This window comes from Oryctolagus cuniculus, chromosome X (genome assembly GCF_051225735.1).
Source record: "Oryctolagus cuniculus isolate XC-2025 breed Fujian yellow rabbit chromosome X, ASM5122573v1, whole genome shotgun sequence".
NCBI lineage: Eukaryota > Metazoa > Chordata > Mammalia > Lagomorpha > Leporidae > Oryctolagus > Oryctolagus cuniculus.
Genome location: NC_142888.1, coordinates 65,647,894 through 65,663,023, shown reverse-complemented (window position 1 = coordinate 65,663,023; position 15,130 = coordinate 65,647,894). Strand labels below are relative to the sequence as shown.

General features: G+C 37.7%; 1 protein-coding gene across 1 annotated transcript in view; it reads left to right on the top strand.

Annotated features, from left to right (window-relative positions):
• Positions 1-15,130, top strand: part of LOC100349442 (uncharacterized) — a 453,812-nt gene that overhangs the window by 298,650 nt on the left and 140,032 nt on the right. The window contains exons 14-15 of the mRNA XM_089323942.1: positions 2,998-3,084; positions 11,604-14,092. Coding sequence (XP_089180068.1) covers positions 2,998-3,084; positions 11,604-14,092 — 2,576 coding nt within the window. The remainder of the gene's footprint in view (positions 1-2,997; positions 3,085-11,603; positions 14,093-15,130) is intronic.

Below are 15,130 nucleotides of genomic sequence, written 5' to 3'. Positions count from 1 at the left end.
GGCCAGAGATAATTTTATGAGCAATTCAGAAAACAGATATCTTAATCCAAAATTTCTCTTCACTTTACAAAAAAAGAAAGAGGTCATTTCCTTTTAGTTGGCTTTTTTAAAAAAGATTTATTGATTTATTTGAAAGGCAGAGTTACAGAGAAGCAGAAAGAGAAAGAGAGAGAGAGGTCTACCATCTGCTGGTTCACTTTTCAGATGACTGCAATGGCTGGAGCTGTACTGATCCGAAGCCAGGAGCCAGGAGCTTCTTCCGGTCTCCCAAGCACTTGGGCCATCTTCCACTGCTCTCCCAGGCCATAACAGAGAACTGGGTGGGAAGTGGAACAGCCAGGACTCAAACTTGTGCACATATGGGATGCCAGCACTGCAGGCAGCAGCTTTATCTGCTATACCACATTTCCAAACCCTAGTTAACTTTTATCTCTTGATTTTAAAAGGACAAAAACATTTTTTAAAATTTTATTTGAGGTATACAAATTTCATGCATGTAGATTTAGGAACATAGTGATAATTCCCACTCTACCCTCCCTCCCGCCCTCACTTCCACTCTTCCTCCTCTTTCCCCTGCTATTCCCTTTCTTAATCTTTACAACCATCTACTTTCAGTTTACTTTACATTCATAAGATCAAGCCTACATTGAGTAAAAAGTTCAACAAATAGTATGAAGAAAAAGCAATGTACCTCAATAGAAGAGACAAAGGCTATAAACAATCATTGAAATTCAAAATACTGATTTCACTCTTATACATTACATTTTTGGTACTCTATTAGTTACCACAGATCATTTTCTCTTTTCTTTAATAAATAAAGGCATATGTATAACAAAGATTTTAAAAAAGAAAGAAAACTGTTCTTTATGTTATTCATCCCACATTCACTCCCAAATGAGCTATATATACTGCCTTTTTTTTTTTTCCAGGCAGAGTTAGACAGTGAGAGAGAGAGAGAGACAGAGAAAAGTTTTCCTTCCATTGGTTCACCCCCCCCTAATGGCTGCTATGGCTGGCGCACTGCGCCAATCCGAAGCCAGGAGCCAGCTGCTTCCTCCTGGTCTCCCATGTGGGTGCAGGGCCCAAGCACTTGGGCCATCCTCCACTGCCCTCCCGGGCAACAGCAGGGAGCTGGACTGGAAGAGGAGCAACCGGGACAGAATCCAGCTCCCCAACCAGGACTAGAACCCAGGGTGCCAGTTTGTGTATTCTCTCTCCTGTAAAAAGAAGTGAAGAAAACAGCCTTGCTCATCTCCAAGGCTCTGAATTAAGTCTCTTTGATCATGTGACTATGGACTCTAGATGGCAATTTTTTAAAAAACAAATGAACAGTTGTTGCAAGACACCTTAATTTTTATTATCTTTTTTTTAAAATAATAACTTTCTTGAAAATGGTCCAAAAGGTGGGGGGGGGATCACTGATAACATTAACTCATTTGTTCAACTTCTATGCTCATCCTTTTATATAAGTCATAATGATGTTCAGAATTTGTATTATACTTTACAATTTTACACCAAGTACTACCATTTGGGGAATTTTGAATTAGAATCTCCATTGTGTCTGACATCAGCACATGTTCATCCCCTTATTCTGCCGTAAACAATTGCTAGCCAATTTTTTAAATTGTGCTAAATATACATAACATAAAATTTGTTATATTAACTATTTTAATTGTACAGCTGAATATTGTTAGGTACATTCACATTATTATACAATCAACTTCCAGGACTATTTTCATATTGCAAAACTGAAATTGCATATCTATTAAACAACTCCTCAATGTTCATCTCCTCTTAGCTACTAGCAATTATAACTCTACTTTAAATGTCTATATATTTGACTACTCTAGGCACCGCCTATAAGTAGTATTTGGCTTTTAGTAACTGGCTTATTTTACTTGAATAACATCCTCGAGTTTCATCCAAATTGTAGTAAATGTCAGAATTTTCTTCCATTTTAAAGCTAAATAATGTTCCATTGTAAGTATATATACCACATTTTTTATCCATTAATCCATCAATAGACACTTAGGTTGTTTCCACCTTGTTGTTAAAGTGAATAATGATGCTATAAATATGGTGGAAATATCTCTAAGAGACACTGTTTTCCACTCTTTAGATTTATATACAGCAGTAGAAATTGCTGAATCATATAATCTTTTAAAATGTTGAGGAACCACCATACTGTTTTCCATAGTGGCTACACCATTTCAATTTTATATCCCCACCATTAATGCACAGGAGTTCAGATTTCTACACATCCTGTCTGTTGCTTGTTTTTTTTTTGTTGTCATTTTTTTTTATTTTGTTGTCATTATCCATCCTAATGGTTACTTACTAACCAATTTTATACCCTAATATTAAAATTATTAGTACAAGAACATGCTACAATTTTTTAGAAAGAATTAACTGAGCACCAGCTTAATCTCATGTGGGACAATATATTACCAGTATATGATGGGATATCTTTTGAAATTTTTATGTATTTGGGAGCAAGAGAAAGACAGAGTGAGAGCTTCCACTCACTGACTCACTCTTCAAATGCCCTTGATGGCTAGGACTGGACTGACCAGGCCAAAAGACAGAGTCTGAAACTTGATCCAAGTCTCCCACGTGGGTGACAGGAATCCCACTTCTTGAGTCCTCACCATTACCTCACAGGGTCTATATTAGCAGGAAGCTACAATAATGAGTCACAGCTGGGACTTGAACTGGGGCATTGTGATGTGGGAGTGGGTGTTCCAACCAGGGTATTATCTGCAAGGTTTAAATGCCTACCCATGCTGGTATATTTTTAACTTAGTTTTCAATATTGTTTTAATAAATATCATGAAAATTTAGAACAGGATCACCATTTAAAAAAAGTATATTTGAAAAAAATAGTATAATAAGAAAAATTATTTTCACTGCAGAATCATATAGTATAAATTCTTCCTTTCAGAAACCTTATTTTATTAGTAATTGGAAAATAATTAAATCTAATTGATATGTTTCTAGGTTTTTGGAGACCTATTTTCCTTCCTTCCTCACTTGGTCGTGGAAAGAAAACTGAAGAACACTCTGTTCAGAAAACAGGTAACAGAGGTGAGTATATTGAATAGAAATTGCGTAAGGATTTCATACTAGTCTGTTAATATTGAGAAAACCTTTATTCATAACCCAATGTTTCAGGGGTCCCAATACAATATCCAGAGGACTCACTAGACTCACCATACAGTAGTACTCAAGGCTTTGGTATACTAAAAAGTAAAATCAGCAGAGGTAAATGCACCTGGAGTAAGATCTAACAAACTGGATATAAGGTTCAAAGAGTCTTTTTTTTTTTAATTTTTTTTTTTTTTTTTGGACAGGCAGAGTGGACAGTGAGAGAGAGAGAGACAGAGAGAAAGGTCTTCCTTTGCCGTTGGTTCACCCTCCAATGGCCGCCGCGGCCAGCGCGCTGCGGCCGGCGCACCGCGCTGATCCGGTGGCAGGAGCCAGGAGCCAGGTGCTTTTCCTGGTCTCCCATGGGGTGCAGGGCCCAAGCACCTGGGCCATCCTCCACTGCACTCCCTGGCCACAGCAGAGGGCTGGCCTGGAAGAGGGGCAACCGGGACAGAATCCGGCGCCCCGACCGGGACTAGAACCTGGTGTGCCGGCGCCGCTAGGCGGAGGATTAGCCTAGTGAGCCGCGGCGCCGGCCGGTTCAAAGAGTCTTAACTCCAGTGGAGTCACACAGATTCACCGGGAACTAGGTGTGACAACACGTATGGAAAGTTGTCTGCCAGAGTCTAGGTGCTAGAGCATTTTTAAAACAAATAGTTTTATTGAGATGTAATTTTTATCACTACAAAAGTTGACTCTGTACCCTATATGGACCAAGCTTCCAGCACATGGAACGCTGAGGATCACAATGAAAACCACATCCAAACCACAACACCTAGCTTACAGTCCATACTGGAGAATTTTCCACATGCAGTTGAGAATAATGAATTTTCTTTTGTGGTTGAGTTGAGTGTTTTATTGATGTCTATAGGTCTAGTTTGATTTTTCAAGTTTTTAGTTCATTCATTGATCATTTGCCTAATTATTCTGTTGTTGAATATGGGGTATTAAAGTGTCTGTTATTCCTGTCTTGTCTACTACTCCATTTCTGTCAGGTTTGTCTTCATGTATTTTGTTGCTCTGTTACAATATCTAAATTGTAAGATATCCTTGATAAAGATTGTCAATTTTATCTTTATAAAATGTGCCTCCTTATCTCTGGTACTAGGGTTTGTTCTGAATGTCTGTTATCTGAAGTATCTCCATTCTTTTTTCCCATGGCTGCTATTTATATGATTCATATTTTACACAATTTACAATTTTCAGTATTTAAATATTTTTAAGGGTTTATTGATTTATTTACTTGAAAGTCAGAGTGACGGGGAGTGGGGGGAGGGTGAGAGAGAGAGAGAGAGAGAAAAAGATCTTCCATCCACTGATTCACTCTCCAAGTGGCTGCAATGGCCAGGGCTGGACCAAGCCAATGCCAGGACCCAGAACTTCATCTCCCACATCTGGGGCAAGGGCCCAAGTACTTGAGCCATAATCTGCCACCTTCCTAGGCCCTTTTTGGAGGGAGCTGGAAGATAAGTGGAGTAGCCAGGACTCAAATTGACACTCTGATAGGAAACAGATGCACACATCATACTAAACAAATGAAAGCCCAAGAGATGGCTTAATCTGCACCACAAAACACACACACACACACACACACACACACACATCTGTAACACAATGCTAGCCCCAGCTTTTAATCTAAAGTGTTGAAATATAGAGTTGATTCTCAATTTGTTATTTTGCCTGACAATGTCTAGTTTTATTTATTTGAAAATGAGAAGGGGGGAGAGAGAGAGAAAGAGAGAGATTGATTTCCCATCCACTGGTTCACACCCCTAAATATCAGTAACAGAGCTTGCTATGCTGAAGTTAGAAGCCAGGAACTAATCCAGGTCTTCCACATGGGTTGCAGGAACCTAGCTATTTGAGTTATCTTCTGCTGCTACCCAGGTTGCACATTAGCAAGAAGCTGGAATCCGGAGTGGAGCCAGGATTTGAATCCCAGCACTCCAATATGTGATATGAGTGTCCCTAGAGGTGTCTTAACTTCTTTATCAAATGCCCACCCCTGATATTTCCCATGTTTTATTGTTTAATCTATCCACAGTTAGTGTGATTACTGTTAGAGTTAAGTTAATGTGTGCCATTTTACTTTTCATTTTCTACATGTCTCAAGTCTTTGTCCTCTAATCCTCCTTTACTGCTTTACTTTGCATTAAATGAATATTTTGTAATGAAGCATTTAATTTTTATCATGACTTGTTTCTATAGATTTTTTATTATTCTCTTCATGGTTGACCTAGGGCTTACCATATGCATCTTAACTTACTAAAATCTCCTTCAGATTTATGCTAACTTAAGTCTAGTGAGAATGCAAATATTGCTCTGTTCTTTTCTCCATTTATGATAGTATTGTGATGTTTATGTGTTAATGTTAAAAACCCATCCATACATTGCTATAGACATTACTCTATATAATTTTAAGTTGTTTGAAGAATTTAAAAGAGAAAAAGAGCTCAAATATATATTTATAGCTATTGTTATATTAACTTGTCATTTCAGGTACCCTTAACTTGTTTTTGTGGATTTAACAAGTGAAGTAATTTCCTTAGCCCAGTTAAACTTTTTTTCTCACCCGTCTCTTTTGTGTTGCTATTAACAAACACATTGCATTTCTATCCGATTTAGGTCCTATAATATATTTAAAACATATTATTCTGGGGCCAGTGCCATGGCTCACTTGGTTAATCCTCCACCTGCCATGCCGGCATCCAATATGGGTGCTGGGTTCTAGTCCCGGTTGTTCCTCTTCCAGTCCAGCTCCCTGCTGTGGCCCAGGAGGGCAGTGGAGGATGGCCCAAGTGCTTGGGCACCTGCACCCGCATGGGAGACCAGGAGGAAGCACCTGGCTCCTGGCTTTGGATCGGCACAGCACGCTAGCCATAGCGGCCATTTTGGGGGGTGAACCAATGGAAGAAAGACCTTTCTCTCTGTCTCTCTCTCTCTCACTGTCTAACTATATCTGTCAAATAAAAATTTTTAAAAAAAGTTTTTAAAAAGATATTATTCTGCAAAATTACTTTTTAAATAAGAGTAAAATAAAAATGATTTTATACTACTTTTCATAATTACATATTCAATTTTACTAGTACATTTTGTTTTATCTTCTGGGGTTACTAGCTTTCTACCTGCAAAAACCCCTTTATTATTTCTTATTAGGTGGGTCTATTAACAACAAATTCTCTGTGTTTATCCTGGAATATCTCTTATTCATATTCTTTTTTGGAAGGTCCCTTTGCCTGATATCAGATTCTGAGTTTCCTTTCATTCCCCTTTTGAGAACTTTGATTATGTTATTCTACTACCTTCCAGCCTTTACTATATTTTTTCTGCTGAGATGTTAGCTGTTAATCTTGTTGAGTTTCCTTGAGAGGGTTGAAGTGTTTTTCTCTTGCTACTTTCAAGATATTCATCTTGGTTTTGGCTTTAATTTGTTTAGTATGATATGTACATGTATAGATTTTATTGTATTTATCCTATTTGGAATTCATTGAGCTTCCTGCTTGAGCAAATTAGTGTTTCTCAGTAAATTTGTAGAGTTTCAATCATTATTTATTCAAATATTTTGACTATTTGAATTTCTATTTCTTTTCTCTTCTTTTCTTTTTCTCTTCTCTTCTCGTCTTAGTACTTCCAAAATGCAAATATTGGTGTGCTTAATGATGTCCCACAGTTGTCAGAGGTTCTGTTTACTTTTTTCCATTCTTTTTTCTCTGGTTTTCAAATTACACAATATCTACTAATCTATCTGAAGCTTGCTAATTTTTTTCTTCTACCAATTTGAACCTAATGTTGAACTCTTCCAGTGAATTTTTCATTTCAACATTATGCTTTTTAAATTCCAGGATTTCCATTTGGTCCTTTTAAATAATTTCTTTCTCTTATTTTTATCTCATTGGTTGTTTGAGAGTGACATTATCACTACATTTGTCTCTACTTCTTTCACTATGGCTTTTTTTAGTTATTTTTAACATTAATAAATGCTGCTTTGAAGTCTTTCTCTATTAAATCCAACATCTGGTTACTCTCACAGGGAATAAGAATTCCCAGTGCCTCTTTTCTCCCTATATAAAAATTATACTTTCTGGGTTTTTTTGCACGTGTTACAAGTTTGTGTTGGAAATTGAATATTTTTGCTAAATATTGTGGCAAATATAGATATTGATCCCCCACTTTGAGGCTTGTTATTTGCCTGATTATTTGTTTAGTGACTAGCTGGGTTATTTCAGTGATATCTATTTTTCCCCAAAGGTTTCAAGCTTCTGTTCTTGCTCCTCAGAAAGGTACAGCTTTGGGTTACCCATAGTCACCTTGGGATAACAGTAATTATGGCAGGTTTCTCAACATCTCTTTCCCAGGCAACTTTCAGCTGCCTTGATCCACTAGTTGATCACTGATTGCTCTATTGTTTTCTACAATGCTCTGGAGCATAAAATGCTAATCAGACTAATTTAATAAAATTTAGTTCCCCTTCAAAGAACAGGTCCTGTGACCAATGTTTGATATTTTTCTGACTCCAAGAGTGCTCTTCCAAGAAGTCCACTGATTCTCTCAACTATATTTTAGCCTTTGTTTTCACTGAATCCACCAATCCACTCTCAATTGCTATTCACCACAATTTCTACTGTTTCTGATAGCACCTGTGTCCATTCCTGCTGCTATAACAAAATATCTTAAACCCGGTCATTTATAAGCAACATACATTTATTACTCATAGTTCTAGAGGTTGAGAATTCTAAGATCAAAGCCCTGGCAGGTTCAAAGTCTAGTGAAGGCTGACATCTGTTTTCCAAGATGACGTCTTGGATATTGCTTCCTCTAGAAGGCATGAATGCTGTATCCTCATACAATAGAAGGTGGAAGGACAAAATGGAGCCTAGTTACTTCCCTCCAACCCTTTTATAATGTTGTTAATCCTGTCCATGTCATTGACAAAACCCTCGTGGTCTAACCATCTTTTAAAAGGCACATGCTTTAATTCAGTTGCATTACTGATTAAATATCAACATGAATTTTAAAAAGGACACAATCAAACCATAGAAGCACCTTTAATCTTTAACTTTGTTGCAAATAAAATCAATTATTTTGGGAAGCAATTAGAAGCAAAATCCCTAAGAAAGGTCTCTAGAGCCAGTGGTGGGGACAATGGCAAGTTAGTTTCTCTCTAAATAATGACATTACTGCTTTTTGAACTGAGTGCTCAAAGGAGGTGAAAGTGACTTCAGGTCTCTGGTTTACTTCTCCTGACATGGAACTACTGCCTTTTGAGCTGTGGAAAAGGCTATTGGGATGTCTTCATTCCCATACTCAAGTTAAAGTCCCCATTCCCCATTCCGTGAATGGGAGACTAGCAGGAAGAGAACACTCACCTTTTGGCTACATATTCCTGGAAGATAGCATTAGCAACAGTTACATGAAGGCAAGATAAGAAATAGATGTCCTGCTTCTCCAGAGAAGAAAATCTTCCAACTGGAAGTTTTGAAGAAAGGAAGCCTTGTGTTCTTGTCTGTGAATTTCTGAGACATTCCCATCTTACTGAATTGGGAGGTGGAAGGGAGGAAGAACTCTTATTTCAAATACTATGGGCTCTATTTTATTACTGAATTTTAGTAGATTTTCTGAATAGATTTTTTCTTCTTTTGTTACATGCCTTTTGAACCACTTCCAGACACAAGAAATTATTGATTTTTCAATTTTCACAAATTCAGTTGATGAGTGGGTTCATGGATCTCCTCACACTGTCATGCCTTAACTCAATAAAACTAGTGCCCATTACTTTTTATTAAAGATTTATTTATTTATTTGAAAGTCAGAGTTACACAGAGAAAGAAGGAGAGGCAGAGACAGATAGAGAGGTCTTCCATCTGCTGGTTCACTCCCCAACTGGCCGCAACAGCCAGAGCTACACTAATCCGAAGCCAGGAGCCAGGAGTTTCTTCCGGGTCTCCCATACAGGTGCAGTGGCCCAAGGACTTGGGCCATCTTCTACTGCTTTCCCAGGCCATAGCAGAGAGCTGGATCAGAAGTGGGGCAGCCAGGACTCAAACTGATGCCCATATGGGATGCTGGCACTGCAGGCGACGGCTTTACCTGCTATGCTGCAGCGCTGGCCCCTCCCATTACTTTTTTATTAAACTTGAGGCTGCTCATGTAGGCACCCTCTGTCTAGCATATACCAAAATCCTAGACCTGAAAAAGGAATTACTATGCTTAACATGAATAACTTTTTCTTGTATAAACACTTTAGGTATAATGAGATTCTCTTATGAGTTCTGGGAATGTTGAGAATCCTTCCTGAATCCAAGTACCCAGATACCAGCTGAAGATCAACTTTTCAAGCTGGCCTTTCTATTTTAACTCTTTTGTCCACAGTCTGCCCCAGTAACCTTTAGTTAAGGTATCTTGATCTATTTATGCCCTATAGGCTTCCTTTAGTTTCTAATAAATAAATAAATAAATAAATAAATAAATCTTTTACCAGAAAGGCCTTTCTTAGAAAGTCAGACTGTACAGATGGTATCTGCCTTCAATTTCTGCATTATTTTTTTAAACTGGCCCAAGGCATCGATTCAGGCATAGCACAACTCTGGTTAGCAATTCGGAGCTAACCTCCAAGACTTGCAGGCAGGCGCAGTTTCAGAATACACACACAAATACAATCCTAGAGGGCACACGGATTCCTTTGGGAACACAACCCAGTAAGTCTTGAACCAGCGCCCACATGAGATGCTGATGCCTCAGGCCAGGGTGTTACCCCGCTGTACCACAGTGCCAGCCCCAGACTTCCATCTTAAGAGCTACTGTCCTGCTGAATAAGGGTGCTTTGGAGTTTTTAAGGAGGCTGCAAGGGAGGAGAAGTTGGGAATAAGAGGCATAAAGGATAGGAACATCTGCATATTGGCTTCCAGCTAGAAAATGAGGAGCTGATTGGAATCACAGTCTTGGTCTGGTTACCTGTTCAGCTCATGTCCGAGCTTTTGGAGGGTTTGCAGTTCCATACTCTTCAGGGAATTTTTATGATAGTCATGCGGGCTTCAGTCAGCCTGGGGGCTACATGCAGATAGCAGTTCCTTTCTGCTCTGTACCAGGAAACTTCCCAGGGGTGGAGAACCTTTTTTTTCTGCCAAGGGACATTTTGATATTTATAACATTATTCACAGGCCATACAAAATTAACTTAAAAATTAACCTCCTATAGATTTATTGCATTTTGAGTCCTGCCTGCAGTGCCTTGGCAGGGTCAGAGCAAATAATTTCATGGTCCTTATATGGTCTTTGATCCAGATGTTCCCCACCCTGATTAGAACCCTGTAGTCTGGCTGTACCACTCCATCAATTTAGTAAGTTAAGCTAAGGGAGGGAGGCTAGGAGGCTGGGGCCTGATGATACCTAGTATTTGCACTCAAGGCACTGTTTGGGAACTCAGTTCAATTTCATACCCATCGTCCCACCTGACTTACAGTTTGAACAGGCATCACAAATTAGAAATCTCTGTATTAAAAATGCATAGGGTGCAGCCAACGCTGTGGCATAGTGGGTTAAGCCACCGCCTGCAGTGCCGGCATCCCAAGGATGTGTATGCAGTTAAAAATTTCTCGTAAGAAATCATGTTGACCTTAACGAAAATTTTCTGAGAAGGCATATCTCTTTTTCTATGAAGTCACTTGCCATTAAGCATTCTTAGACTCCTTCCCAATTAGAATTTTTTGTTTGATGCCAAACCTTTAAAAAGTGTTCTTAGCAGTTAAGAGGAGTGGTGGAAATAATCTTATGTTTTAAAAATAAGTAATGTTCATTTATATTTCATTTCTGCCTGTTTCCCTGGAAATAAGTTATCTCAGGTTATCTCATAATAACATTTACTGAATATTTAGTTCAATTTTAAAGCTAAGATATTGGTAAATAACTAAATTTCCAAAATCATGTGCCAGTGAGCTCTTGATAGCTATAGAATTGATCTCTGTATTAAATTTAGTATCAGAAAACTTAGTATTTTGACATATCTAGTCCAAGAAACCTTTGTCTTCAAACAGGGAGATTTATAAATCATAGGCATTATATTTCAGGAAAAAATAAATTTCTCAAAGTAAAATTCTAAAGTAATATAGATCTGCAGTAACCAAGCTTTGTGGAACAAAATTTTATTTCAGCCAAATAATTCCAATGAATTCTATTATAGAAAGTTATTTTCTAAAAGTAAACTCTCTGAATCTGAAAAGTATAAACATCTGAGATAAATGACTATGATTCATTTTTAACATCTTAATAAGCTCAACATGATACCTACTTGAGTAGAAAATTTAGAATTCTGACCTCCTCTTGAAATATCAAATAACATTCACAATAATATATTGAAGGAAATTATACATTTTTTTCTTTTGCACTGATTTATGTTGTAATGTGAGCTCAAAGTTATGCTTTATTATATATCTGGTTACTCTTGCTCATCATTTTTTCTTTCAGTTTCCAGAAGTCAACCTGTGAGATACCTGAGTGATGACAAGTTTGTGAGGTTCAAAGAGATGTCTCCAACTGTCAGTGACAACCAAAAATCCCAGCAAATGTTAAAGGAAATGCACAGTCACAACCTTTCTTCAGAGCCATTCACACTGAAGGATAACAAGCATCACAGAAATGCCAGCCGCAAGATTTCTGTCTATAGAAGCCATAACAAGGATTACAGATACACACAAAGTTTTCAGAGTTCTGCATCTTCAGTGAATACTATTCATCTCCTAAGTACTGAGGCTTATACATCGGATATTTCAGTACCTGACAATCAACCAATTTCTATAAGCCCTAGGTCTGTTTTACGCTCTACAACTCAAAGAAATAACACACACATATGTCCCAAATGTTTCATGGAAATCAGTGACTATCCTTATCATAAATGTGTTACAAATTCTGATGATGATTCATTCTCTGATTGTCCTTTACATCTCCAAGTTTCCTTGGAATCTAAATATTCTCTGAATCTGAATCCCAAATCAGATAGACACCACAAAACTTCTTGCAGCAGCCCATTATCTCCATCCCTAGAACCTAGGCATCATGTGGACATCTGCTGTCCTCCACACAGGGAAGATTCTATATATTCTGTGGATTCAATTTCTTATTTACATTATGAAAGTCACTCAGCTGTACAAAATCTCATGGACTCTACTCAGATCTCTCCCATGAATCCCCCAGATACCATGGACTGCCATAATCTCCCTGGTCCAGACAGAATCATCAGTGCCAGCAGTGCCACTGGACTTGAAAGTGAGGGCAAGTTCAACCTTACTGGAGAACCCCCAAATGAGGCCATTCCTGATAATGAGACTAAACTGGTCAGTACTGGAAATCTCAAAGATAAGGCCAGCACAGAAAAGAAACTTCTTCCCAAAGGTCAGATAGATCATGATGATGAAACAGGTACTGAGAACGAGACAGACGATGATGAAGACGATGATGATGATGAAACAGACCCTGAAAATGAAGACAACACTGAAGATAAGAAAGATCCCAAAGATAAGTCTGACCCTGATGATTCTGATCCCAAAGATAGTAATGGTGAAAATGATGCTGATACTGACAGTGGATCTGATCCTAGTGGTGATGCTGGCCGTACAAATGAATCTAATTCCAGCAATGATGGTGACCCTAATAATGGAACTGATCCCAATAGTGAACCTGATCCTAACACTGATAATGCTACTAATAATGATGCGGACTCCAAATATAGCACTGATGCTGAAGAAGACACATACACAAGCAGTTCAGATTATTCCTTTGGCCTAGATAATATTGATTGTGATAATACTTCCAGCTCTAATGATGGCACTAATCCAAACTACAACTCTGAACAACAAAGTGAGACTGGCAAAGACTGCACTTCTGATTCCGACAGTGATGCTGGCCCTAGCAATGACAGTTGGCCAGGCCATGAAATTTTCTGCAACATTGGCCCTTTGCCTCAGAATGTCAGATTGACTCACAACAGCCTTGACTCCAACAATACTGGCTTTGACCCCAACAATAGCCCTAGCCCTCCCAAAGACCTTGATTCTAACTATAATGAGAGGTTTAGTAATGCTACTAGTCATAATAGTGCTATTTATCTTAACATTGATGCTGACCCCAATTATAGTACAAGACCCACCAGTGCTGCTGGCCACAACTGTGCAGCTACCCCAGATTATAACTCAGATGAAGACTATGTCCCAGGATTTACCCATGCAGTAGGTTCTAGCTTTGTAGTCAACCCAAACTATATTTCTAGAACTAATTATGTAACCAGATTGAGCTCTACAGCTAGCACCTCCAATGCCACTGACACCAGCAATACTACTAATTACAGTAGTGCTATTAGCCCTAGCTATTCAGCTGGCACCAATATTGCCTCATATATTAACCATATCCCCAAATTTTCTCATTTCATTGGCTCCAACTTTGTCATCAACCCCAATTATATTGCTATAAATACTCATAATGCTCATAGTTCTACTAATACCAGCAATTTTAATAATCTCCTTGAACCCAATTTAGAAATCAACTCTAGTTCCTCTATTTCCAATACTGTGGATGGAAACTCCCATACTTTTTCCACTAGTGCTAACTATTCTTCCACTCCTAAAAATTTGACTTCCTCTAAACTTTATGGTACATCAAATTACACAATTTTTTCTGACCACAAATTTTGTACTCACTTGAAAGACCCAGCTGATTCCGTGGATTCTGCTAGCTTTAAGCACACCACTAGATCCAAGGATGCCCTTGATGCCAGGGAATCTGGTTTTTGTACAGACATCTCTAAGGTCCAGAATCCCATTGGTATCAAGGATCTTGCCAATTTAAAGATTCACCCCAATCCAAACATTCCACTCCCTAATTTTGACATTATAGTGGAAGCTGAACCACCAGATGTTGTGAAGTTTGCCATATCATCAGGTGCTGTGAAACAGTTTTTTAAGGTAAGTTTGCATAATGTAGATTTTCAATTTCTTCTTCATTTCCTGTAATTCAATGTTTAGGTCATTGGATAGGGTCCACAATTATTTTTTACTTACTGAGATATGCAGGCCATGGAATACAGAATACAAAGTGTCCAGTATTGCTATTTATGCTTCAATTTATGCTTCAATTCCTAGAGCAAGCAATATGGTTTTCCATTTGAAAGATCAACCTTCTATACAGTTGGAAAATAGCAAAAAGACCTTGATCACGCTTTGGCTGTCTGGTCTAGTACTCAGTCAAGGGTTACATAGCTCATAAAGATAAATCTGGTAACAGACAACCCAGAAAATTTTTGCCTAACTCATCTTGAACATACATGGCTTAGTGTTGATTTTTTTTTTGCTCTACCTGCAGAGAAAGAATAAACACAAATGACCTTAAATACTATGGAGCAAGCCATTTAAAAGAAATCAATCTTAAAAATCTAATTTTATTAAGAAGGCTGTCTGAAATAGCTATGATATTCTAATCTCTCATTTAAGTACATAGAATTAGATGTTTATTTTGGTGACATGATATGACAGAACAAAGAACCCCTTTGGAATTAAAGTGTGCTCTTCATATAATTTCTCCCAAAAATCACTTGAAAATTTTTTTGAGTAATGCATACTTATCAAATGTTTCCTTTTGGCACTCTGAATTGCATGCGCAAATTAAGATTGTTAAGTTTTTGATAAACTGTTTTTGACAGCAGTAAATAATGTTCTTTTTGATGAAATTTTACTGATGTGTTGTCATTGAGGCATAATTTATTTGGTAGGCATTGATTTTATTCTTGTTATACTTCATTAGTCATGGTAAACAAATACACTTAATTTGGATTGTAGTGTCTGTGTGCATAAAAGTGAAAATTGGAATAATTATTTCATTTTCCACTAGAATATATGATTGAATGTAGCTGTTCATTAAAAATGAAGCACAAATTATTTTTTTTAATTTTTTAAATTGCCACATAATTATCTTTTTTTAACCTTTCTTTTTTTTTAAACTTTTAT